Below are 25,768 nucleotides of genomic sequence, written 5' to 3'. Positions count from 1 at the left end.
GATAAACTCACTAGAATGACTGGGAGTCGGTATGTGGCTGAATGCATGAAGGATGAGCAGGTCCCATGGGGGAAAGACATGGATAGGGGAATACGCGACATGTCAACGCTCATCCATGCGTATACCAACACCGATGGGGGGGGGGGGGGAATAAAATACACCTTCAGTTTACACAAATGGCCGCTGGCCACAGGATAAACACCTCTGGTCTAGATTGCAGCTTCATGGTAAATGGGTGGGTATGGTGAGGCAGGAAGGGAATGGCAGGTGGGATGGGTGAGTGGTTCTAAGGTTAAACGAGTGCAGGGGGTCACAACAAGGCAACAACTTAGCACAACCGCAACATTTTGACTTTTGCAAAAATATCTCAATTAACTTTCATTGCGATGAATAACAGCTTTCAGTAAATTCCACATTTCAAATCAGTTTTTATAAAGTATACATTTTCTGCAAAGAACCCAATGGTTAGTGTTACGGTTAGTGTTATTAGAATTGTGAAGCACAAACAGATTAATAGACACGCAAATTTGATTACCAAAACCAGTCCCAATGAAAGTGAACGTTGACCGTTATGGACTCCATCTCCGTGAGAGTTAATGACGATCCACGTTCTCGATTTTGGGAACTTATCCGACTGAGAAGCGAACGGTGAACGCTTCCTCAAAAATTGTTTGCCCATCTACAAATACAGCGGTTTTGCTAAATTCCACCTTCAAGCGCCCCCTTGCACCCACTCAGTCACACACACACACACACTCACGCACTCGCTTACACGTACACTCACGCAAGCACACACACCTGCGTCGCTCTCTGTTCTCCCCGGACAGGGCCGCCCCGCTCTCCAGGGACGGGGCCGAGCCTCCCGACACCGTGGGCGGGACCGTCACGGTGACGGCGGGCACGGTGCCACCACTGCCGCCACCGATGCCCTCCCTGCTGCCCCGTTCGGGGGCCTCCTCGACCCGAGAGCGAAAGATGGCCGAGCTACTGCGAAGTGGAGCAACAAGACGGGATTCTCCAGCATTGGCCGGGGCCAGGGGGCGCGGGGGGCTGACTTTATGGCAACATTCTTTTCCATTAAAAAAACAATAAATCGAATTTTTACGAAGTCAAGGTGCTTCCTCTAGTTCAAACGAGCACGAGGTGGTGCTCATTTTTATTTTGTTTAATTGGTCCAGTGATTTAATTTGAACCCGCCTATGTTGGGGGCTAGTCAACGTGTAAGATGACCAGCGGTGACGATGGACTGAATGGATCCACCAACAGGCATTTGAATTCGTAACCTTCCGAATGCGAGTCGCTCACTCTAAAAGATTGTGTCATCTGGCCACTTTTCAATTCAACGCAACACCTACTGATACTATAATAACAGGGTCGCACAAGAGAATGGAATGAGTGCTCGTTTGGGTCTAACTTTGGAATGAGTCATATAATGCACTACCTAAGAGGTGAGAAAAAAAAAGTCATACAATTTGGATAGCCGAGTTCCTTACGTACAAAGCGCAAACCCATTTGGGGGTTGTTTCTCCGCAAGAGAAAAAAAAAGGGGGGAGGGGGAGAATTTGGTAAATGTCCATGGGAGTCTAATTGTACCAGAGAACAAGGACTGGTAAGCCTCGCCAGATGTCCCAAAAGAAGTTAGGAGAGCGCAGGAGACCGGAACACGGAGGACAGAGAATGTCCGCAGACGACATGCACACAAGTTAGAGTGCAATTTCTCCAACTGCATTCCTTGCACCCTGCCTCGGCACACTCTTCCACTATAGCCACACTTCTCTATGCAAATATAAATTAGGATTAGAACATGGCGCACACACTCAAGTACAATGTTAATAATTGAAATCCTTTATATAGCCAGTAAAGGGTCATAACTAAGCCCACCTAACCAGAACGGCTATCTGCTGAGCATGTTGGGCCAATTGGTTATGGAGCATTTATATGTCCAGGTGGAAACCAAAGTGCCTGGGAAAAAGGCCCCTTACCAATAGGAAATAACGTTTCAAAATTCAGACAGCAGACATCACCTACTGGTATCAGGTTGGCGACTCGTGGTACCTAAAAATCTCAACAATCCACCAACCCTGCCTCCGAAGTGTTACGACAGGTGTGCGCTACCATGCCTGGAAAATGTGTTCTCCAAGTGCTCAGCTGTGCCGAGCTGGTTGCTAGAACTGGAGTTAGAGAAACCATGAGTTAAGGGAGCCGACCTGCGTTTGTTCTCGTTTCCAAAAGCGCACAGCAGAGAGCAAGCAAGCAGGGGGGGGGACAAGCAAGGCACACGCAGGACAGGCACGATGGCAAAGCGGAGGGCTTGTACCCACAAAGCCACCCACCCACAGGGTCTTACCTGCCCACTGAGGGGGCTACGGCAGAGACTGGGGCAGTGCTAGTAACGTTCATAACGTCGTCCGAGACACGGACTGTGGGCACAGGAGTGGTGGACGTGGAGGTGGAGAGGACCGGAGGGGGTGAGGAGGGCGAGAGGCCTGAGGAAGAGTCAGAAGAAGAGACCTCTCCACCGTGCCTCCCGTTGGGGCTGCTAAATGACGGCGTCGGCAGAAAGACAGGGAGGAGAAAAAAAGGGAGATTACAAATGTAAACATACAGGTATTGGAGATGAAGGAACATTGAGAGAGCAAGTGCGACGATCTGGAGAAAGGAGAGGGACCGGCAGCATCCCAGGGGATGAAGTCATGAAGGAGCGAGGAGGCGAAGGTACAAGGCATGCAGCAGTCCTCTCCTGGATGGATACAGCAGCGGGGATTTTATACCTGTGCTGCAAAATGTAACAATGCGCCGTGATGCAAAAAAGTGATGGGGAGCCAAAATGAGATGAGCTATATGGTAATCACAATCTCCTCGGGAGTTGTGATCGATTGCAGGAACCTTTGCCGATTGTTTCCCCATCCACGTCCGATTTAATACGGGTAAAAACTATTTTTGGAAAAATTAGAGGTGGCATCTGGAGCCAGCCAGCAAGATAAAGATGGAGCAATGGGAGTGCTTTACAATGACTTCTGATCAATGACAATAGCCAAGACCGAATTAGGTATAAAATTGACTTCTTACTCGGTGTTAGGGTCAGGGTTAAGGCTACCAACGTCAATTACATATTCAGCGAGAAGTCATTAAAATTCTCAAATGCAATTTCATTTTGAAGACTCAAAGGTGTAATGGAAATTAAATATGGATGACCTATTGAAGAGATAAACAACTAGCTTATTCCTTCAAAATTGAGATCAGGTCTCCACTGCCTAGCAGCTGAAACTGGATTTACACCCGTATCCCTAAAAGAAAAAATTCTGGGAATTTATGTAATCAAACCATAGTTTTGATTATTTACAAGGGTTCAAAAAGTCGAAGTCATTTCTTGCTCAAAAGAACACCGAGGCAGTGATGGAAATTCCACATTCCGATGGCGGAGGCAAGTCTATCCACAGGACAACCACTGTTTAACTTTGCCACAAAGCGGTACTCATTTATCGACCCTGGAAGGATGATGGGCTGCGTCAAACCCCTAACCAGGATATTCACCTTTTGATTATGAACCACTCACTCCATTACTGAGCCACCTGACCGGTTGATGATGACGCTTACTTGGTTGTTTTGTGTTTCTGCATAATGACCGTGACATTTTTTGCCATTGCAATTATTTTTGTGTTTGTATTTTACCCCAGGCCATCCTTTACAAAAGAGGCTTTTTTGTCTCTATGCACTCTCACCCGGTTATGAGTAGATCAAATTGATTTGACAGCTTGAAACAAGAGGTGAAAGAAATTACGTTTGTTGGTCACCACTTTTTTTTTGCATCACGTCACACCCTCATCATGGACGCGCGTAATATCCGCGGTCACTTCACACAAGCCCTGCCCACCCCCCCAGCCTTAGCGGACTGCAGGTACGGGGGGGGGCGCGGTTGCCTTGGGCGGGGCGTTTGAGCGGAAAAGGGGAACAACCTTGGCATAGAGGGAAGGACGGCATTCATGCTCACCCCCCACCCGCCACACACACTGCCCCCCCCTCTCCCATCCCGCATGCCAGCACGATACTTGAGCACAGCGATACTAAAGAACCTCTTTGCCATTTGCCACGTAGTAAGGAAGCAGTCGAGCCTGCAGCACGGAGCAACCGTAGGGCATGCAGAGTTCTCTTCGGCGGGTTTCACCTCTTGGATCATTCCCTTGATTCTTCGGTGTGTGATTAGTCACCTACTTCATCATTGTTACGATTAGTTAGAGAGGTGCACCGAATATCCACTTTACGACCATATTTCCACAACCAGATCAACATCATCATCACCTATTAAGGCCGCACCACTCCCTGATGTCCTGTGCGGTGAGAGGTTAGTGGTGCGTGGTTGGTTTTGTGATGCAGTGGCAGGGTGTATATTATCGGATGAGGGGTCTCCGATGAGGGGTAGCCGGGTATGAGGAGAGGGGTGTGTAGGGAGATTCAGGGTGTTTGGTGAGGTGTGAGGAATGGAGCAGGGTGTTATCGTGTACGGTGAAGGTGGTGTGATGTGTATAAAGAGACTCTGGTATGTGAATGTGCAGTGTTGTGATTTGGAGGGTGCAGTTTAGTAGTTTGGCCTGGAAATATGGTTTGTTTTATTTCATAAAATATAGATACAGATATGACTAACAACCTTTGAATCCATATCCGATTGGACTCGTAACTTTGCATGATAATAAAAATGTTATTCGGTGCACCGCTAATTTTTATGCACAACTGTTTCAGTGCCGGAAAATAAACACCTTTGCCAAATACACAAACTTGCCTTGCAGTAAGAACTTCAACATCGCCTGTCCCTTTGCCACTGAATACATTAACATACAGGCAGCGGAGTGAGAGTGCTCACGCCACCTAGAATAACAAAACACCGAGGATGCCTGCTTTTATACAGCACACAGACTGATTTATATTTCTCCTCCCCCCGCCCCCGAACATCGTGCAACATTTACTGCCGCTAATAACTGCCCACATGGGCTCTCGTCTCTATAAAAAAAAAAGCCTTTTCGGGAAAGTGATTTTAGCCTTTTGGTAATTATAACCCCCCGACAAACCGCAGCGGTAAAGGTTCCGTAAAATGAGAAATCTAAGCTGGAGTAGCCAATAATTGCAAGGTTTAGAGTTTTCACAGTGGCAAATTAATTCAAAACTCCGGCTATACCTGCCAAATGCTCATCATAGGTAAAATACATCCGCAGCTTAGTGCACGTTTGGCACCAAATCGCTGACCCCTTTATTGCAGAGGAGCTATTATGTGGTTTTAAATGATTTTTGTATCTCATTATGCGATGCCTGTGCGGGTTCCTAAGTACGGGGTACGAGCACAGCGCTGAATAGGATGTCAACACAATGAGAAACCTCATTCCACTTCTATCAGACAATCTGAATATTAACATATGGGAAAACATGTTTTTTCCACAGTGACAGTAGCAAAAAAAAAACCCTCATTATTTTTCACTAACCTGTTATTTTACGTGTTAAGTTCACTGAAGCAGTTACTTAGCAAATTAAACTCAACATATCATCCAGCGATGTACGAGACAAAAGTGCTGCTCTTGTACTTCAGGAAGAATGTGAACGACGTTAGTAGACACCAATGGCAGGGGGGTACCTGCGCTGGTACGCGGGTGCCGTGTTTTCGCTCGAATCATCGAATCTCCGTCGGGTGTAGGAGCTACTTCGAGCTAAAAGCATCCCCACCGTGTCCCTGCAAACACACACACACGTGCACACGGTACGCACGCACACACACACACACACAATTCCGCTATAAGCAGACGTACACACACACACTGAACGCAGGTTGTTTTAGGAGCAAACCTCTGGGCAAGTGTCGCAATCGTAGCATATCTAGCATGTGATTGTCAATTAATTAACTTTGATATATACAAAAAAAATCCTGTAATATGCAGAATTGATCGCTTGTTAGGATAGAAGGTCAAATACATCTGAAAGAGCCCAGAGTTTAGCAAACAAGAAGCTAGAGCAGCATTGCCGGTACGGAGCCACGAGAAGGATCTGCCACTCTGGCCTGCCTCACTTTGGCAAGCACCAATGGAAAAAGGCAGAATGGAAGGGAAATCACAGAGGCCCCCCTTGTGTCCCATGCTAAGCTGAAGACATGAGCACCTTGTACCCGTGGATGTCAATCTTAATGTACAACATCCACAGCTTGCTGTTTTCTCGTAAAGATTGAATGGGGTTCAAACAGTGAATGTGGGGGTGGGGGGGAGTGCATGCTGCAACACAAGTGAAATGCTATTTAGTTTTTATTATACTCTGGCTTAAACTTAAGAGTCGACACTCGCGTGTTTGATGGCTTCTGTTCTCATGGCTTCAGCAAGTCTCTGTAACGGACCACCAGTGTTGACTTACAACAAGTGGTACTCATTTTATATATCACGACAAGAGTTTACTTTTGACCGCTTACGGCCAAGTTAGCAGTTTGTTTGGTCACACAGCTCAATTCAAGTTCTGTTTAAAAAAAATGGACATTCACGGCATGTGTGCTTTTATTGGCACACTGAAGTTGCTGCTCGCTTAAAATAAATATGTTTGGGAACCTTTGGCTCGGTGAAAGAACACAATGCAAAATATAAGCTTTCCGCTGGCTAAGTGAAAATAATAATGAGCTATTTTTATACACTGGCCGGCCATGCGCATCACCGTTTCCTCCACGAATAAAAACGATGGGAATTTAAACAAAGGCAGAGAAAAAGATAAAAAAACTAAAAGTCAAGTGAAGAGCCACGGGGGTGGGGGGGGGGCGTTCTTGTTACCGATCACTATCCCACCCACAAAGTGAACCCAGCGAGGATATTAAAAGTAAAACATCGGTGTTTTTGTTTCTCTGCGCAAGCGACCTTTTAGGGTGATGCTCGATCGCATTGGTGGCCGTGAGACGGTGATGGAAATGTATCATTCCCACAGCAGGGGTCAAACAATCAAAAGCACAATTACGGTCGATTTCCCATAAAGCTGTACTCGTATAATCAAATGCAGAGGTAGGTAGATGCCCGGGTGAATGCCCAACTAAGATTTGAATTTCCGATTGAAATTCACGTACTCTAAGCAAAGCGCCACCGAGCAGGAAGGTAATCACATCTATATATTTTTACATACAGAATTTGAGTTTTCTGTCAAACACAGCAGAGTATTTGTATTGTAGACCAGCTATTGAAGGCAGAAACGAAATTACAATATGTAAAAAATAATAATAAGAGACAGATGAGAGCAGGTTGGAGTTCTTTTGAAAAGCTGGACTTGATAACGAAAAGCAACATACCAATAACGGCTGCCGGTCAAAAGCAATAAACAAGAGTGGCAGACAAGGAATGTTACACGTCTCAGACACGGAGATGGAGCATTTCCATCATTTTTGGTGCAGGTGCAAGGACATCGCAGCATCTTGAGAGATGGTGGCAGATTTATGAAGCCTTCATCTTGCAATGGATTGCACATGGCTGATGATGATGATGAAGACGACATAAATACAAACTCATGATATGTGGTTAGGAATCATTAAGGGCAAGAGCTCATAAAGAAGAACATTTCCCCTCCCCCCCCACCAAATATTAATCGATATCGTTTCGTTCCTTCAGTCAGAACTGGTCCAAAGTTTATTTGCTTACACAAAATTCCGGATAATATTGGTCTGAAAAGCGAAAAGGGCCGATCGACTGAAAATACGTATTCACATGTGGTCGATACAGAACCCTGTTTGCTTATATATATTGTATATATTGCCGTTATATTAAAATTCCCCCACCTATTCTCCTTCTCCTCCGGGTCGGCAGTCCCAGGCTTGCGCGGGAACGTGAACTTGTTGTCGCTGATGGTCGGAGGGACGCGGGCGAGTTTCGTGCCCAGGCTGTCCCTCTCTCCTGCCGGCTGCGCCAGCAACGCCTGCACGCCCCGGCATCAACACAATGAGCACAGGCTGCCAGGTTTACAAAGCAAAGCCACAGCGGGTATGCGTGAAGGCCAAGGCAACACGTGTCTTCCACACTTCCCAAAGGCTATAATCATGGAGGTGGCGAAGCAGTGTGATAGAACGCTTATGAAAAAGTGTTGTCGTGAACTGGTATCATCCCGAGCTACAAACTCTCCCCATCCCTATTTTCCTATACATGTGTGTGGTGGTGCCTATTTACATACACATTGCTGTACCCAGTGAGGGGGCGACGGTGTATTTGGGCATTTTTCCCACAACTAAGCCCGTGCCAATCCAACTGAACGTTCAAAATTCATACAGCAGGAATCAGTCCATCCATGGGACGTGCGAGGACATTTGATCAACTATATATTAACATGCAATTATGTCTCCGCTGCTCCATAAATCTAAAAATATTGTAATTGCGTTCTAGACAAGTTTGCCTTTTGATCGTGTAAAGAACTACATACTAGATAAGGCCTATATATAAAGACCCATGACATTGCACCCATTGTGAATTTGGTCATGTGTGTACGTGTTGGGTAGCAGCTATAAAAATAGTACCCTGTCCTTTTGATCTGATGCAATGAGCAGCCAACGGCAGCAAATCACACGTACACGGCACGGGCTACACGCTACACGCTGGTAGAAAACCAGCTTCTTCCAGTGCAATACTTCCAATCCTTTCATATGACATCGCATTTTTAAATAGTAAATCAAAGGCTCTTCACACCCAGACAGCATCGCAACCTCTGTACCACCGCTCATGATCGTAAGAATCACGAACGACACGGAAACTGAACGCATCGTATGTATGCATGTATGTATGTAAAACTTTTTTCGCACCATACGAAGCCAACCGTGCTCAGAGGTGCGGGGGAAGGACAACAATCAGAATCAAAATATAAATGTATACGGGTAGGAATCCAATGAGCTATACATCTTTTGCACAGATGACCAGAAGAAACTGAACACAGATTTAAAAGTGCATAGCTCAAGCGCCATCCTAATATCAGAAGGAAGAGCGTTTCAGACGCCCGCATGAAGCGCATCTGAAAGCGCCACGATGCACTAACCATCTTCGTTCAACGGCTATCCAAAAGCCGCTGCTGCTGCGAGGATGATCGAGTGTTGAGCCCAGTGTGCACGCACTCACACACACACTCACACACACACACACTCACCCTCTCGCGTTCGCGCGTCTCGGTGGTGGTGAGCCGGGGGCTCGAGGCCGAGCGGGCGATCCCCGAGCCGGCCTGCGTGACGTCGCCCCTCTCGCGGAGGGCGTCGCGCGGCGGCTCGCCCGCTCCCGTCGCTCCCGCCGCCGCTGCCGCCGCCTCGGGCAGCGCACCGTGACTACCGGTCTTGCGCAGGCCCGAGCGCCATGAGGCAGGTGCGCTGGCAGGGGGCGCAACGTCCACGGTCTTCTTCTCCTCCTCCTTGGGAGCGGCGGCGCCTGCGGCGATGCCGCCCGCGCCGGCTCGTGGGAACGAGCTCGGGAACTGAGCGAGGGTGGGGGGGACAAACACCCGGGGCGGGGGGGAGTCGGTGTGAGTCCAGGGGCAGCAGGCACAGGGTGTGGAGGGGTCGGCTAAGGAGGTCTGGGGAAGGAGGCGCATGTGAACGACAGCAGACGCATGCGTACGTGCATGCGCGATGGTTAGCAGTGGGGGGGGGGGGGAAGTCGTCTGAAGCGAGGGATTCTGGGTAGAGTGGGTTACTTTAACAAGTTGGGGATATTTCCTCTATTTTTTTTTGGCTGTCTATTTCAACTGACCCCCCTTTTATGAAAACATTGCGGTTCTTTCAACTTGGACTATGCAATGTTGTCAAGAGATTTAAAACATCTCCTAGCTTTTAGGTGCACAGATATATATATTTTGGTTTTAAATAAAGTATTATACAAAAAAATTAAGTCTAAAGGCTGCCAGGAGGTCAGTGAAATATTTAGAAAGAGGGGTCATAAAAGTGCCAAGGTAAAACGTGGACATTATGCTCAACAATGTATTATCTAACTTTGTATGTATTGGGAACACACAAAACCAAACACACACACACACAGGTAATTTCTGAGATGGGATTAATGGGCTCGTGAGGATTTGTGGGGATAGAAGGGAAAGAGAGGAGGGGGAAAAACTCCAAAACACAAAAGGATTTAAAAGAGAGAGGAGCCACCACTACCTGCCCTTTCTGGGGCACAAGCGGGATTCCGGTTTTACGCAGGCCCTGCCGCCACGTTAGCGGGTTTAGCGGTGCCACTGCAGGCAAGGTGGCGGCTACAAATTCAGGCTGCGCACGCCACACGGTCAACCGCAGGCAGGCAGGCAGCAGCAGCGTGGGCCACGCGGAGGGACGGCAGAGAGGACAACGCCCGGAACAAAGGGAAAGAAAAGCAAAGACAGAGACAGAGAAAGGCAAGGCACAGGCAAAATAATCAACAAAGGAGGCGGAGGAAAAAAAAATTAACGAAACAAGACATACCACACTCGGATGCAACACAGGAATACAGTCATTCATTTCAACATCAGCATCTTCCTGGAAGCAGAAACACTTGAGGAGTGAAGAGGCTCGGAGGGAGGAGACGAGAGAAAAGGAGTACAAGCAAAAGTGTTGTGTGACTGAAGGCCAAGTGCCTTCTTTAATGGCTGACCCTTTGATTTATTGAGAAGAGCTTGAAGGCTTTTTCAGGAGAGGGTTCTCGTGTATCGGGAGGTTTGGCCAATTACATTAATCGCAAGTGGGGAAAACCAGGGTACCTAGAAGAATGCGAGGATGACGTTCAAAACTCAGCACAAGCTGATAAATTCAAATGTAGTCCCTTCAAAAGGCCTCTAACCAAATTGTGTGCTTGTGGCATGGCAATTATACAAGTGTGTTATTTTTAAGAGATTGAATATATAAAACTACGTGACAAACCAAACTCACGACAAGAAGTTTTACTGTGCAATCTGGTGACCAGGCTGAAGACATCAGATCAACACTTGAACCCAGTTTCACTGTTACAACCACAAGTGGCTGGCAACCAGACACCAACTCAGGAGCAGCGCCAGCGAAGCGACGGGGATTATCCCAGAGCCACCCGGGGCCATCTGCTCCATTAAAGTAATGCCATTCATCAATTAACTGCTGGGTGAAGGGCTTCTTCCACACACCTTCCTGCCACCTACGGAATTATAAAAAAAAAATTGTTAAAGCAAAATGGCTGCGCTGAGCGGGATCCCGGCCCGTACCTTCCTGGAGGGCGACGTCGGGGTGGTGGCGGCGGGCGGCTGGGTGTTCGTCACCGTCAGCGGGGCCGGGGAGGGCGTGGTCTGCGTGGGGGCAGAGGGCGGCACAATGAGGCCGTGCGAGGAGGCCCGCGACGTCGGGGGGACGCCAGGCCCGGCGGGCGTCACGCCGGACGTCTTGTCCGGCATCGCCTCGTTGTTGTTGTTCACCTTGTTGTTGTTGTTGTTCTCCTTGACGGACGGCCGGTTTTTCCCTGCGGGTCAAAAAGAAGATTTTTTTTTAGATACAATTAACGTCACGTACGTATGTGTAATCGTATGTATGAAGGTTAAATGTCAACTGCGTGGACCAAGGGGACTAGATAAGTTAAGGTTAGAAGAAGTTAGTTGTCGACAGCACCAGGTTACTCAATTAAGGCTAAGTTGACCGAAGGATGAAGGCAAAGGGCAGGTCAATTATACATTTTGCAACTGATGTGCATGACTAATTCCATGACGTCAGCATTGTCATGTTATCGTCACCGGTAGAAATTACAGGAAGCAATCAAATGCTGTGCTGTAGTCCATGTTAAGCAGTGAAACCTCTATTGTGTTCCCATTTCACACATTTTACAAAATGTAAACTTAATTCCAATTTTTTTTTAAATGTACATTTACAAAATGTTACAATTCACCATCAACTAGCGTGCTTCGCATTACACACCAGTGAATGCTCCGTGGTTGCGACACATATCGCGCCTCAGTTATGGGTCATTAGTCACACGTCACGAGCAAATGTGTCACTGATGAGCATCGGCCCGCATCAACCAACTCTAAAAACAGCACCGCCACAGATGATTTCAGTGCAGAGAAGATGAAATTGCAAGGCAGCACGAGAGAGAGAGAGAGAGGTATGTAATACGAGCAACAGAAAGAGAGAGCAGCAGAGATGTACGGAATGAGATAACCAGAGAGAGATGCAGCATGGGAGAAGTATGCAGCGAGTGAATCTCTGGAGGAAGTGAAATATAACGTACCACCAGTAGCAGTGGGAGTGAAAGAGAGAGAAGCAGAGTAAGAGAGACAAAATGAATTGCATTTGTTTTTTTATGGCAATAAATCCCCTTCAACAACAAACATTCCCATTGTGTTTGACGTTCTAATTTGAAAAACGTATGGCAAAAGTTGTCTCTGTATAAAATGAAAAATCAGCAACAGGGCCAGTTGGGACCGCCAGGAGGCATCAAGCATGGGCAGTTGCCAACACACTCAGATGCCCATTGGCGATTTCCTGTCACTCTTTCATCTATTTCCGCTGCATTACTCTAATATCCTATGCAACGATGCAAGGGCATTCGTATTTAGGCGCAAAAAAACAACTCGCCACATTCATCGTTGAAACCGCTGAAGAAAACTGACGATATGCTAACAATACATTATCATAAAGACAGGACTCACTCATGTATAATAAAGCAAGCCAACCAACGCGAAGAAAAACATTAGTAGCCAAACCCAGGGAAGTTTTTCCCAGTGTCATGTCAGAAAAATGTGGCAGAGTTCTTCGCGACTTGGTTCTCAACAACTGCTGACTGAATAACATCTGTAACCTTGACAAAAACAATCTTTCTTTCTTTCTTTCGTATGGCTGCTGATGTAGAGCATCAACTACAATTTCATACTGAGGTAGTGAAGCCCAGATAACTGCGTCAGGAGCAGCGACGTATATCGCTGCAAAGTCTCCTTCATATTTGTGGATCGGGCAGTGCATCATTATGTCGTTTGAGGTGTTCTGGATACCCACAGTCGCACGCTGGACAGTTTATTTTATATCAGTGCATTGGGTTATCCACATCTGCCATGGTTTGTGCGGATGCTATTTAGGGTGGACCATGAGCTTCGTGGACAATGACAATGATCAGATGGCAGTTGAGGCCACAGCTGCATTGGGGAGCTCGTTTGGCAGAGTCTGTGCGGCCGAGCGACTGTACCTGTGTGGTTCTCGGGCTGCGACTCGGCCTCAGAACCCTCCTGGTCCTCCTCCTCGTCCTCGTCGTCCTCCTCCTCCTCGGAGCTGGAGCTGCTCGTCTCGTCATGCTTGCTCTCGCCATCACCCTCCTTCCTGCTCGCAACAGCCGACAACAAGGGGGCAGTGTAGGGGCCCTCTCTCTGTTCATTAACTGGGTTGCGGATCATTGTGGGCTTATGCCAAGGAGCCACTGCCAACATTCGCAGGTGGCCTCTGCAAAAAGCTGAGCTCCACACTCCAGATGATTTAAAATGCAGCGGCCAGAATTATTAGCACTATCATCGGTTTTTGCAGTTGTGCTGTATGGAAAAGGTCAAAGCGCCCAGCAACTGCAGCGAAACATCAGGCATCGTACCCAGCACCACGCGGTACAACCTGAAGACACATCAGGATTTCTTCTGTTTCTATGCCCAGGACTGATTCCTGCCACTCGATGTTTGTCTTTCTTAGATACATTGCATTACTGTCTTCTCACATAGCTTTCAAAATAAGTTGTGCACTAAAAAAAAAGTTATTAGTATGCATAGGCAGCCATTGGTATGTTCCTCTTACAGCCTGAATACCATCTGGGGCCTGGCTTGGCAGAGACATAGGAAAAACAAATCTCTATCTGTTCTTCATGTTTAAGGGCCCCTGGCCACATCAGATCACACGGCTTGTCTGGGGATCTGTAGTGTGTGCCAATGATCAAATTCAAACTGTTGTCAATTTAACTTTAGCGAGGAGCTAATCATAAATGTAATATAACGGCCTCATTAAAAATATTGCTCACTTCAACATGGTTATATACAGCAGCTTATGTTTTACAATTCAATGACTGCCTTCATTTGCCATCAAATACAACGGGTATCATCATGCCATGTGTCCCTTTGGCTTAAGAGTTCATGGTACATGTCATAACCAGCAAGCGACCAGGGGATTCCATGACCAATCATGCATCGCTTTGTCAATGTTATTACATGTTTAGTGGCAACATGTTTTCCAAAACACAGTAACCTTTTCGACAAACCATACTTCAACCTCTATCTGTGCATGGATCATTTGCTTCCACTGCTCAATGCTTGACCGCCACTCGACCCGTGAATTTACATCATCAATGGCAGTTCCGCTGCCAAATAATTATTATCTTCACTCAGGACATGCGCGGTGATTGTCAGTGCATCATCGACGAGGAAGCGACAACTCTCAGTGACGGAATATGAACAGTGCTTTGTCAAAAATATAAGTAGACGACTGGATGGCCTTAGGGTGTTCCATCACACTGCTCAAGTAATGAATTATGAGACAATTGAGCTTGAATTCAGGCTCCAGTACCCGGTGATTAAACCAAATTCTGAGACTTACAGCAATGGGAGACTTCAGAGGAGCTCTGATCTTAAAAGTATCAGTTATTAGAAAGACCGGCTAGAGATTGATCGTCAATACGACTAAGAGCATGGTATTGGATTTTATTAAGTAGCCTTTTTGCTTTGACTTAGATGCACCACCCCCACTCATCAGGGTTGTACTCTGTGTTGGATGCCACTCACGGTTTAAACATTCAGGCTTATACATCTGGAAGTTAGGCGCTTGGCAACCGCGAAACCCTTACCCTCTAGATTTGATGGAGTTGGTGTCATTCGACTCGATTATCTCGCTGTTAATGGGTTGCTTCTCCTTCTCGATCTTCATCTGTGACGAGAGAGAGCATGTACACATCCACACAAAGACAATGATTCCCCCGTATATAGCCTTCCAGGCTGCAGGGGCAAGTGTTATTAGAGAGCACCTATGAAGGCGGGCACGGTATATGAGCGGGTGGGTGGTCAGCACCACTCCCGGCCGACTTTCTCACCCCATAGCTCATGCTTACACACCGCATCAGGTACGAAATTAAGGCCAAGTTGACCACGGGGAGGCCCAGGACCAGGTTCAGATATTCGCCACTGTTATTGGTCGTGAGCGGGAATCGAACGCGGGTAGACAGGTTCGTAGTGAAGTCCGCTAACCACTGAATTCAGGCCTGTTCATCAACATTAGCCACGAGTGTTACAAACCATATGTCAGTGGCGAAGATGAAATGCAATGTATGGATTTTAAAAGCACTAAAATGTTGATAACACTCTCTCCAAATATCAACAATTCATAGTACACATTTTAAAGGAGAGGGTGTTTAGAAAAAGAGAGTACCGCGGGCACGCCTTTGAAAACTTCAGCAAAGTAAACAATCGTTACTTAAGGGCGGTATAAACACCAAAATTGAAAATGGTACAAAATCTCAAAATGCCATATTTGGCAAGAGGGCAGGAGCACAGTTGGGGGGGGGGGTATAGAAGACAAGCCAACCTAACACCATCCCCAAATAGGGGGGGCCCAGTAGGTGGCTGCCATACCCACGTACCGTTTTCTGCTTCGTTTGCAGCTCTTCCAAATAGCTGAGCACATCTTCGTCGGACACATCAAACGCCGTCTGCCCCTGCATCGCAACAAGGCACGCGGACAGCGGAATGCGTGGTGAGACCCGACAACAGTGTGAGCTTCAAGCGTCTTCTATTCCAACAAGTTGCGAGCTGGCATGCATTGTCTCATCAGAATGTCTCATCATGAGACAATGTGGGCTAACACACTCAATTATGAACCCTGTTTCCAGGGGGTCAATGAGCAGCTGGGACGAGGAGGGTGACAATTTTACTCGCAGGCCCCCTTCTTTAGATGAAGGGCCTGAGCTGGAGGCTACTTAGCCCACGGGGCTAATCTGGACCTGGGTGACAGCCCATTATGTCAAAGTGTCCCCCCATTCTGCTCAAAACGAAACAACGCGGGTGACCACTCACCTTCGCCGGTGGCCCCCCGAGAGCCAGCAGTCACAATATTTACAACGTCCCCGTGGCAAAGAGGACAAAACCCACTTGCAACTTCCAACAAAGTGACCCTCATTTTAATCGAACCCGACACAATTAAACGCGGACGAACAATCAGCGTGCGCAGTGCTGCAGTGGCGCCGCGCGCCCGGCCACCGACCACTTTGTTGAGCGCCTCCATGTTGCAGAAGTTCTCGACAAGCACGCGGCACGCCTCATCCTTGCCCCAGTGCGCGGCGGCGTGCAGCGGCGTCCAGCCGTCGTTGTCTCGCACGTTCACGTCGAAGCCCGCCTGCAGCAGCAGCCTACGCGGCCACGCAAGCAAAAAGAGACATGCCCCTACAGCCATACAAAATGTCGGGGGGGGGGGGGGCGCAGGTGCTAATAATGAGCAACGATTAAGGCTGACAAGCTCCGGAACGATGAGCGGGGCCGGGTGATGCGGGCCAGCGCCCTGAGAACGATTGTTTAAGGGTTCTTTATAAATTAAAATGTATTATTATTAACACCACACCCAGGACACCTTGGTCTCCTCAGCAGTGATGCTTGCATAATTAGGTCACTTCTGAAAAATAATATCTCTGTGGGCTTTGCCAGGTAGGATGGGGACGGTTTCGTTTTATTTGTATGTTTTTGGATAATTTGTTTACCTTTACTATACTTTGCACTCCTATCGTGTTTTTGTATTGTTTGTTTTTCTAACGTCCTGACCCGCCCCGGCTGGACATCTGTGCAAAAGAGCATTATAGTTCATCGGATTCCTCCTCCAGTATAAATAAATATTCTGATTATGAGCCCAGAGGAGGCCCTGGACCAGTTCATATCACGGATGTTAGCCGTGACCAGGAATCGAAATGTCGCCTGCCAGGTTCGTCACGCGGTGCGCCAACCGCCACGCTGACGTCTAACGCTCCCACCAGTGCAACAAGTGGCCGCCGTGGCCGCCGTGGCCGCCGCGGCGGAGCGCTCACTTGATGACGTCGATGTAGCCCTTGGCGGCGGCCACGTGCAGAGCGGTGCCGCCCGACTTAGGGTGCCGCACTTCGTCTATGCGTCCACTGTTGAGCCACTGGCGAGCGTCGCGCATCATCACCTGCTCCTCCTCCTTGCGTGCCGCGTCCTGGTCTACGCCTGCTCCCAAGTTGGGCGTACGCACGCACACACACAGACACAAAGACAGCCTGGGTCAGCTTTACTCACCATAGTGGCAAAGGCCTCATTTACTCAAGCAAAGGGAACAGCAATAGGCGCTGAGACATTTGCTTGGTTTCATGACCCATAAGGCTTTGCGGCATCAGATCCTTTCGCTCTGACCCCTACACAACCTCCTTCACCTTACATGGCTCGAGGGTGGGGGTTAGCGGAAGAGATGTTCATTCCCATTCTGCTGTAATGTACACCGATGCCTTCTTTATTGAGGGCGATAATGGCACGTAAAATAAAGATTGATTGATCCAATGTTCTAAGCGGTAGGTCTATTCACAACCAGGAAGTTAAACATGGCTAATTCTGAGATCAACCTGATTCTAAGCGCGAGGTCTGTTTGAAAAGTCAGCCTGAGAGCCAGGTTACGGGACCCCGTGGGATCGGTTCGACCCGATCGGACCCTAGTTGCCAGGAGCACATTTCCCACTGGCTGTGGGACTAAGGCATTAGACTGCACACACACACTAAAGCTGGTGTTGCATACAGGCGAGATATGGCCAGCACCATGCCTGACCACCTTGGTCTTCCTAGTGATGGTATTTACACAAGAAACTTGATCAAGGATACTTACCTGCACACACACATGCGCCCACATAAAAGCACATAAATTTAAATACAACAGTTACTGGCTTTCCAAAGTCATCACACAGTCTAACTGCGGCAGTGAAACTTGTGCTCTTGTCAAACAAGCATGAGTGATTTTTCTGTTGGAAAAAGTGTCGTCTAAAAGTGTTGGGTGAAAATCACTCCCGATGTTTGAACGTTACTGCGTGAATAGAAGTGCTGCGTATCATAAATGTAGTATAAATGACGTGCCAGTGATTTATGAACAATAATAAAATACATCAACCATTATAAATGTCTTGCGCACACACACACACAGGCAACGATCCATTTTGCAACAGCTGTGCAGATGGGTCAAATTCTAAAAGTCAAAGTGACCTCGTATTATCTCTGCTGTTGGCCGTCAGATAGCGGTTACAATTCCACATTTCCATGGTGCGGGGGCAAGTGTCTCCAAGAGACCGACTCCAAAGACTGAACCACTCGGTGGTGGTCACAAATGTCAACACGTGGGAATCAAAGTCACGCTTGCAAGAAACATGAGGTCTCAACGAGCTCTCACCTGGCAAAAATTATGTCTTTGAATTCATACATTAGTTTTAATGAACCCAAAATTATTATGAGTTAAGTGTATCCATAACCAAAGAATGAATTGTGCACATGTAAAAATGCACTCATGAGATCACTGCTGTCCGAGACAAATGATTCATCATTACAAAGGATGCAACATTACAATAAATCACAAACTATATATAATATACGTGTGTCAAAAAACATTTTTGAATTCCAAAACACCAGAAACTCAATGCAGACCTGTCATACCCTCATCGAGACTGGAGAAAACATAAATCCACAGCTGAAAAACCCACCCCTTGTCACAACGAACACAATAATTTGTTACGCGCGTGTGCGCTCTGGCACCCGCGTGTCACCGCAGCCGACGTTGAAGCCATCTCACAGTCTCGACGATGATACCGAGACGACAGATGTTTCGCAAACCAACACGCGCGCAAGCGTGCGCGTGCTGGGCTGAGTTTGAGATGCAGGGTGAGATCAGGCTTTGGAAGCATTGGGGGGCAAGCTCAGGCACCTTAACCCGATGTACCAGGAGGAAAAAAGAACAAACATTAATTTTCGCTTCACCACTGGGATTGACGCTCGTCGATTGTGAAATCTTTATCATCACCAGCGGCCTCAAGTGCTTTGTTAATTGTAGAAGAGAGAGAGAGAGAGCGCGTGCAGGGCTTTGATTGAGTCCATGTCACCTAAAGCAGGGTGTGTGGTGGCACCTATTTGCAATGCAGCACCTTAGAGGCAGGGTTGATGGATTACATAACAGATTACGATCGTGTGTTGCACACAAACACATAGGGCAATGGAGGTGGCCTGCGAAAGGTAGAAAGACAAGTATTATACCGGCCAATATGCAGAGATATTGTTCGTGTTGTCCCTGTCAGCCATCCCTCTAAGGTGGATACAAATAGTTACCATTTTGTGGTAAAGCCAACGGTGGTTGCAGTATGGAGAAATTGGCATGCACTTATAAACACTGGATTTTAAGTTGTCAATGTAGTTGAATAATGCCCCAGTGGAGGAAGACCTGAATGCTAATTGGAAGTATTTTAGTCCCAAAACCTTTGATTAATTTTAATCATGGTGCACAGAATGCAACGTGCCTCAGCTGCACAATGGTTTATCCAGACAACATCCATTCAAAAAAACTGACTTACATAACCTGAAATGGGTCATTAAAAGGACACTGACGGACAAAGCTTGTATTCAGTGAAAAACTGCGAGTAAATGTGCTTTTAAATAAAATTGCCCCATTTAAATAATGGCCAAGTGCAAATACAAGCCTCTTCTGTCATCGGCAACATGGCCTCTTACAAACATCACGAAGCCACTTTCCGCCGAGCCAATTTTCTGCTCACCCATGTGAAGCCAATAAATCGAGCTAACGCAGGATTAATTTCCACAGAGCTGAGCCCCACAGCTCACCGGCGTGGCTTTATGATTCGCGAGGCCCAGACGAAAAACACCACGGGGAAAACCAGATGCGACGACAACGGACCTGAAAGAGCGACGCCCGGGCCACCTGTTTCTGGATTTATTTCACTCCCCCCCCCATGCACTTTACAAACCAAAACAATAAACACAAACCATATGGCACAGTGCAAAAAAGCAGGCACTGGTACGGCGTACTAATGTTGTGATCATGTTGTGCACGAGATATTAAGTTGCAATTTCTTACGAAAAAGCAAGTTTTCTGACTTACCTGCACAGACTTGTGGATGTTATAAACCATCAAATGCATTGATTTTATCGGAGCAATCCAGTTTCCTCAAATACCCATGAACAATCTCTGGATTGTAAGGCTTTCCTGGATAAATGAAGCAAATATTGCCACGTTTTATTTTGGTCCAAATGTCTTTTAGAAAGCAACCTTCATTTACCCTCAGGACAATTTTTCTAAACATCTCCTGATCTGACTGAGTGACTGTGGTTAGAAAAAGTAACCCACAATTAAAGGATTAAAGTTGAAATCCTAGTCAGGGGGGGGGACTATGCCAATCATCCCTCCATGGTCAATAAAACGAGTACAACTTTGTGGGTGATCAACAGTGGACGACCTTTCATTGACTGGCACCCACGTTTAAAATGTATTAACACTCTGACTTTGTCTGAGTGTTAATAAGTTCAAACAACGTAAGGCCTATTTAAGATAAACCGCACGTACAAAAACAAAGTGCTGCACCAGCTATAGCTTGTTTTATTAGCGAAGCGTGTACGTTTAATATACCGCTTTCATAACCTTTTGTCAATCGCTTGTGTGATGCAGAGCGATGACAATTCAGCAGCTTATGGATTATTTTTAAGCATGTGGGATACTGATGACATACCAGTGAAGCGAATCAGTGATAGGAGAACCAGAGTGGATCAAAGTTGTAATAATTGCCCATGTTCAAGAGCACTGAAGCAGTACCACTGGCTTCCCCCGAGTTTCAATTCAGAGTCCAGACACAGACGAGTGTAAAAACACAACCGCATGTTCTGGTCACCAAAAACTGGACAAAAAAAAGCTTGAAATGAATTTGCTGCCACTGACAACTACATCACTTTAGTTTCATTGTCATGCAGATAACACTATTTGCATTACACGTAAAAGTTTGCATCTTGTATGAGACCAGAAGTCGTTCTGTAGCGTCTTCTGGCATGATGCGATGCCACTTCAGAATTAAGAATGCAAAGTGCTTCATCTCTCGACATGCCACTAATCGCACGAATGGGAACAAAACTGGGAGCAAAACAAAAGGCAAGAATATAAGCGAAGCAGCGCGTTGCTGGCCCGCAAAAACGTTGGATTGGATGCGGTAAAGTGACCCCCCCAACCACGCAGGAGCGCTCCGTTCTCTGGCAGCGGGGTCGACATTGAGATGTCACTGCCTAGGCGGAAGGGAGCGAACCAATGAGCGAACGGGCATCAGGGAACAAACGTGCACACACCACTGATGTGCGCGCTATTTATACAGCGTGCGCCGTGACTTTGTGGGCTATGTCCAGTGGCAGGGAGGCCACACGGCGCCCACAGGGTGCGCGCGAGCACTCCGACCGCAGGCGATGCTGACACGGTCTCACCCCCCCGCGTGGTTGTGAAGGGCTCCACGGAGAGAGAGAGCACGTGGCGCTATCCGCCGTGTCGCGTTCCAACAATTGAGCATCTATCCGCGCACCTGTCGCAGGCAGAATATTGTGTTCTCTTCCTTCTCCCCAGTGGCCAGGGAGAACTGCAGTCATTCGAAATAGCCAAATGTGTAAGAATTTTTTTTTTTTACACCTCCAGCCACTTTTAGAGAAGCACACTCTGTTCGGGAACACGGGTTGCGGGTTTGGGAAAGTGCCATGGACAAGGCAACGGAATCCTGAAAAACATAAATGTAACAATGGGTCCCCCTTTGCATATTTGTGTACGTACCGTGTAGACATTGAATAGCAGATTGACAGAAATGGACCCGCAAAGGTTTTCTGAAAAACCGACGGCATTATATGTACCTGTACAGCACGATTGTGAATCCACTGGTGGATGAGTCTCTCTAACACCATGCAAAATAAAAACCTCAACAAAGGAGTTAGACTATAACATCCTAAGCAGGACCCTTCCAAAACAGGCATGAGACTGTTTTGGCTGCCTAGTCAAGTGGCACTATGGATAAAGCATTCGGCTAAACACGGACTTTACAGTTCCATACCGCTCAAGCCCATCATCTCTCCTGGGTAATTAAAGAGGCTTCACACGGTGGTACGTGAGAGGTAGCCATATAACTAAGAGGTCAGAGCGCTGAGGCTACACCACCGGTATATCCAAGGTTGGACATCTAGGCCCATGATTAAAGCAGGTTATCCTGTAGTGAATCGATGGTTTCAGCTCAGTGACAAATGACTGCAAGCAAAAACCACCACGTGAAATATGGCTTTATAATTAATTTGGATAAATTCCAACTCTGAGAATGTTAAATATTGGTTTTACTGTCGCGCAATGAACATGCGTGCTTTGTGGACAAGGGGGTCACTTGACAGGAGGTAGATCTGTGATGTCGTTTCGACGCGCTGTTCTCTTCACGCGAGAGATGCAAATGGAGCCCGATGCAAATCGCACAATTGGGATAAAATTGAGGGAAGATACAAAAAAATGACGTGCCAGTGTGAAGTGAACTGTGGTCACATCCTATACAATGCTCACTTGAGAGCAGGGAGACTTTGTGAATATTAAGCATGAAAACTGTTTTATGATATCAATTGCACGGAACAAAATAAACACATTTGCAAAGCTGATTATTTGAAGGTTCGTAATTTTAAAATAACTATGAAAAAAAACAATGGAGAGCTTTAGTCGATGAAAAAAATAGTATTGACAAGGGAAAGCGCCAGTGGCTTTTGTTTCTGGCACTTATCAGGAACCGCAGGGCCGTAGCGAGGGAGGGAAGAAAGCCTTCTGCAGCAGACTCCACAATAGCGCCCGCAGCTCGTTGTCACTCAACGAGCTCGCCATCCTCTTCCCAAATAGTTTATGCGACCCGCTCGAAAATCCTTAACCTTAAAGCCACAAATTTACACCAAAAAAAGAGACAAATCTCCAATGAAATGCCAAAACAAACAGAGATATCCCCGTTTGGTCATGAGTACCAGTATGTGAGCCCAACAGTACATGTCCGATCGAGACACTGGTGCCCCTCTGTGAGGAATTAGGAATTTCCACAACTGGCTCAGTCACCAATGGATGTGAGGAAAACCCAAAGCTCACTTGAGCAGTGAGAGTTTCTCAGCAAATACCGTTAACAATCACCTTTTAAGGCCTGCACTGCACAAGCGAGACATATGGTCTGATTCACATATGCCTGACCACCTTTGTCTCTCCAGTGCTATTTACAAACTGCATCAGGTAATAACTCTTATGGCCAAGTTGACATCTGCGAGGGCCACAACAACAAGTTCAGATATACCATCAGCTGGCAAGTTGTATATCCGAGAATGGAACCCAGGTTAACGGAATCATAGCACAGCAAGCGAACCGCTGCACCACCACTCCTCTCTCTTACACACACACAGTTGCATGCACAACTAGGCCTGTTAACATACATATATAATACAAAAAACTTCCACAGACAATTGCACTTTGGCCAATGCAGCAGAATTCACAGGCAACCATGTCCAAGAGTGAGAATTCAGAAAAAAAATAAGAATTACCATTAAAGGAAGCCCCCCCACCCCCCCGGCCACAAAATTAATGCACACACAGCCGTATTTAATTGTTTAGAGTCAACGTTCCTTTGGTATTTTATGAGCAACATTTTCCACTCCATGTCTGGGCTGCCTGGCAGCTGCCCCAACCTCGCCGCATGGCAGTGGGTTGTCATAGGGTAAACGCACGGTCTATTTATGGCCATTTTCCCCAGCTGCCCGCCCACCCGCACACGAAAGGGCTCCTGTGAAAGCACATTTGGCCTGGGCCGATGGGGCAAAAAGGGAAGAAGCCACTTGTGCCGGACAACGGCATTTAGCGCGGACACTGTACATAGCAGATTGCATTGTAACAAAAAGTAACGGTGCGTTGAAACTGAATCGTGTGAAATTGATAGGGCGAATAAAATCATGAATCAGCTCTTGAACCGAACCGTTATCACTAATCGTGTCAATTGACTGTACCCCAGGAGAGGGAGTGGGTGAATTGTCACATGCCTATTAAAATGAACTGAAAATAACGTAGCGGCAAACACGGTGGGTTCGTTGGGGTCACTTTAAAGCCGCCGCCGCCGCCACCACCACCACCACCCATACCCCCCATCGAGTACCAGAAATTTACGCGAACACAATTTAGATTTTCCCCAGTGCTCTTATCTCATTCCAGGAACCAAAACGAGTTTGGTTAAACAACGCCAACCAGTCCCATCACTTTCCCTTTGACCTGGTTATTATAACAACACGAGCAGTGCAACTATTATGCTGCCTAGGTGTAGTTCCCGTCCAATTTCTTATTAGACACCGACAATACTACATTTTGACTTAAAACTTTCGTGACTGCCTTTTGGCTTCTTTGGTTCTTTCGGTAAAGTCAAGTAGATAGAAAACTAAAAATGAAGTTAATAAAAATTATAAAAAAAAAACACTGATAGAAACGAGCCTGGTTCTTAAACGGAGTCAGTGTACTGGCAATCTCGAATGTGGACTGTAGCCTGGTTATTAAGTTTGGTGAGTGTACTGGCAGTCTATAATGTAGACTGTAGCCTGGTTCTTAACCTTGGTGAGTGTACTAGAAGTCTATAATGTAGACTGTAGCCTGGTTCTTAACCTCGGTGAGCGTACTGGCAGTCTAAAATGTAGACTGTAGTCTGGTTTTTAAGCTGGTGAGTGTATTGGTAATCTATAATGCAGACTGTAGCAATGGTTAAACTGAGTGAGCGTACTGGCAGTCTATAACTTTACCAAAGGAACCAAAGAATACTGCCAATACTGTTAAAGGGTTATAACCTGCATAGATGGAGTGGACACTGCACCCCGAACTTTAATTTGCCGACATTATAATAGCAGCAATGTGAAATGCACACGCAAGCGTTACATTGCAGTTGAGGACACAGCATGCATTGCGTGCAAAGCTCAAGCACATCACAAGAATACGCTCGAGACTGCGCACGAATATAAAACTATACATAGCGACACAACGACAGAGCCATCCGTTTAGCTGGACAGATTCTTTGCACAAGCAACAAAAGCTCACATTCGTCAATAACACTGTGGCCTGAAAATAAAATATATAATCGGTGACGTTTCGGGCAATGTCCCTTCTTCATCGCACTACAGGCACATGTGCGAGTACTAATAAGAACAAAAGAACGACAGCACATGTAAGGAAGGAATTATGTGATAAACACGACACACTCCCACCCTCATTTGTCTCCCCACTGCTGATATTGGAATCACTGTTATCAGGCACTTATTTAAAGTTGTGTCGACCCAGAGAACCTAGCTTATATATCGATCGATGCATTTCCCCATAGGTGTAACGTTAAACACAGTCACACAACTCTGGACGACGCAGGCATTCCCTGCATACATTACGTTACATACGTGGGCACACATTTGTGCAATCACAATAGTTCACGCCCTCCCACAAAGTGGAGTGGGGGAGAAACAAAAAATGTCTAAAACAGGACAGCTAAAATTAGCATCTTAAGGGCAAACAGTAAGGTTACAAAGTAAGCAAGCCAGGCCAACGTGCACTGCCTACGAAGCTCCATGGTTCTCAATGCTCACACACCTTTAGCACAGCAGAGATACATTCACGATTGTTTTAAAATAACCCCAATACACAATGCGTCCTGAACCGTGGGACCATTCAGAACTGAGAAGAATCAACAAGCTCAAGGTGTGTGCAGGGAAAAACCAACACAGGACGGACAATAGCTCAGGTCAACAGATGGTGGGTGGGAGG

At 46.8% G+C, this 25,768-nt stretch overlaps 1 protein-coding gene across 10 annotated transcripts in view; it reads right to left on the bottom strand.

Moving 5' to 3' along the window:
- Positions 1 to 25,768, bottom strand: part of LOC144932429 (protein phosphatase 1 regulatory subunit 12A-like) — a 105,957-nt gene that overhangs the window by 41,279 nt on the left and 38,910 nt on the right. For 4 of the 10 annotated variants that reach the window (XM_078856471.1, XM_078856473.1, XM_078856474.1 and 1 more), the window contains exons 4-14: positions 16,986 to 17,145; positions 16,175 to 16,319; positions 15,555 to 15,629; positions 14,766 to 14,845; positions 13,137 to 13,267; positions 11,173 to 11,423; positions 9,127 to 9,444; positions 7,778 to 7,914; positions 5,621 to 5,716; positions 2,348 to 2,539; positions 799 to 987 (exon numbers count right to left, since the gene is read on the bottom strand). In XM_078856471.1, the coding sequence (XP_078712597.1) occupies positions 799 to 987; positions 2,348 to 2,539; positions 5,621 to 5,716; positions 7,778 to 7,914; positions 9,127 to 9,444; positions 11,173 to 11,423; positions 13,137 to 13,267; positions 14,766 to 14,845; positions 15,555 to 15,629; positions 16,175 to 16,319; positions 16,986 to 17,145 (1,774 nt within the window). The remainder of the gene's footprint in view (positions 1 to 798; positions 988 to 2,347; positions 2,540 to 5,620; positions 5,717 to 7,777; positions 7,915 to 9,126; positions 9,445 to 11,172; positions 11,424 to 13,136; positions 13,268 to 14,765; positions 14,846 to 15,554; positions 15,630 to 16,174; positions 16,320 to 16,985; positions 17,146 to 25,768) is intronic. The other 6 variants (XM_078856478.1, XM_078856477.1, XM_078856472.1 and 3 more) reach the window with 6 other exon arrangements.

This window comes from Lampetra fluviatilis, chromosome 5 (assembly GCF_964198595.1).
Source record: "Lampetra fluviatilis chromosome 5, kcLamFluv1.1, whole genome shotgun sequence".
Taxonomy (NCBI): Eukaryota; Metazoa; Chordata; class Hyperoartia; order Petromyzontiformes; family Petromyzontidae; genus Lampetra; species Lampetra fluviatilis.
Note: the sequence above shows the minus strand (reverse complement) of the source record. Positions and strands in the feature narration are given on the sequence as shown.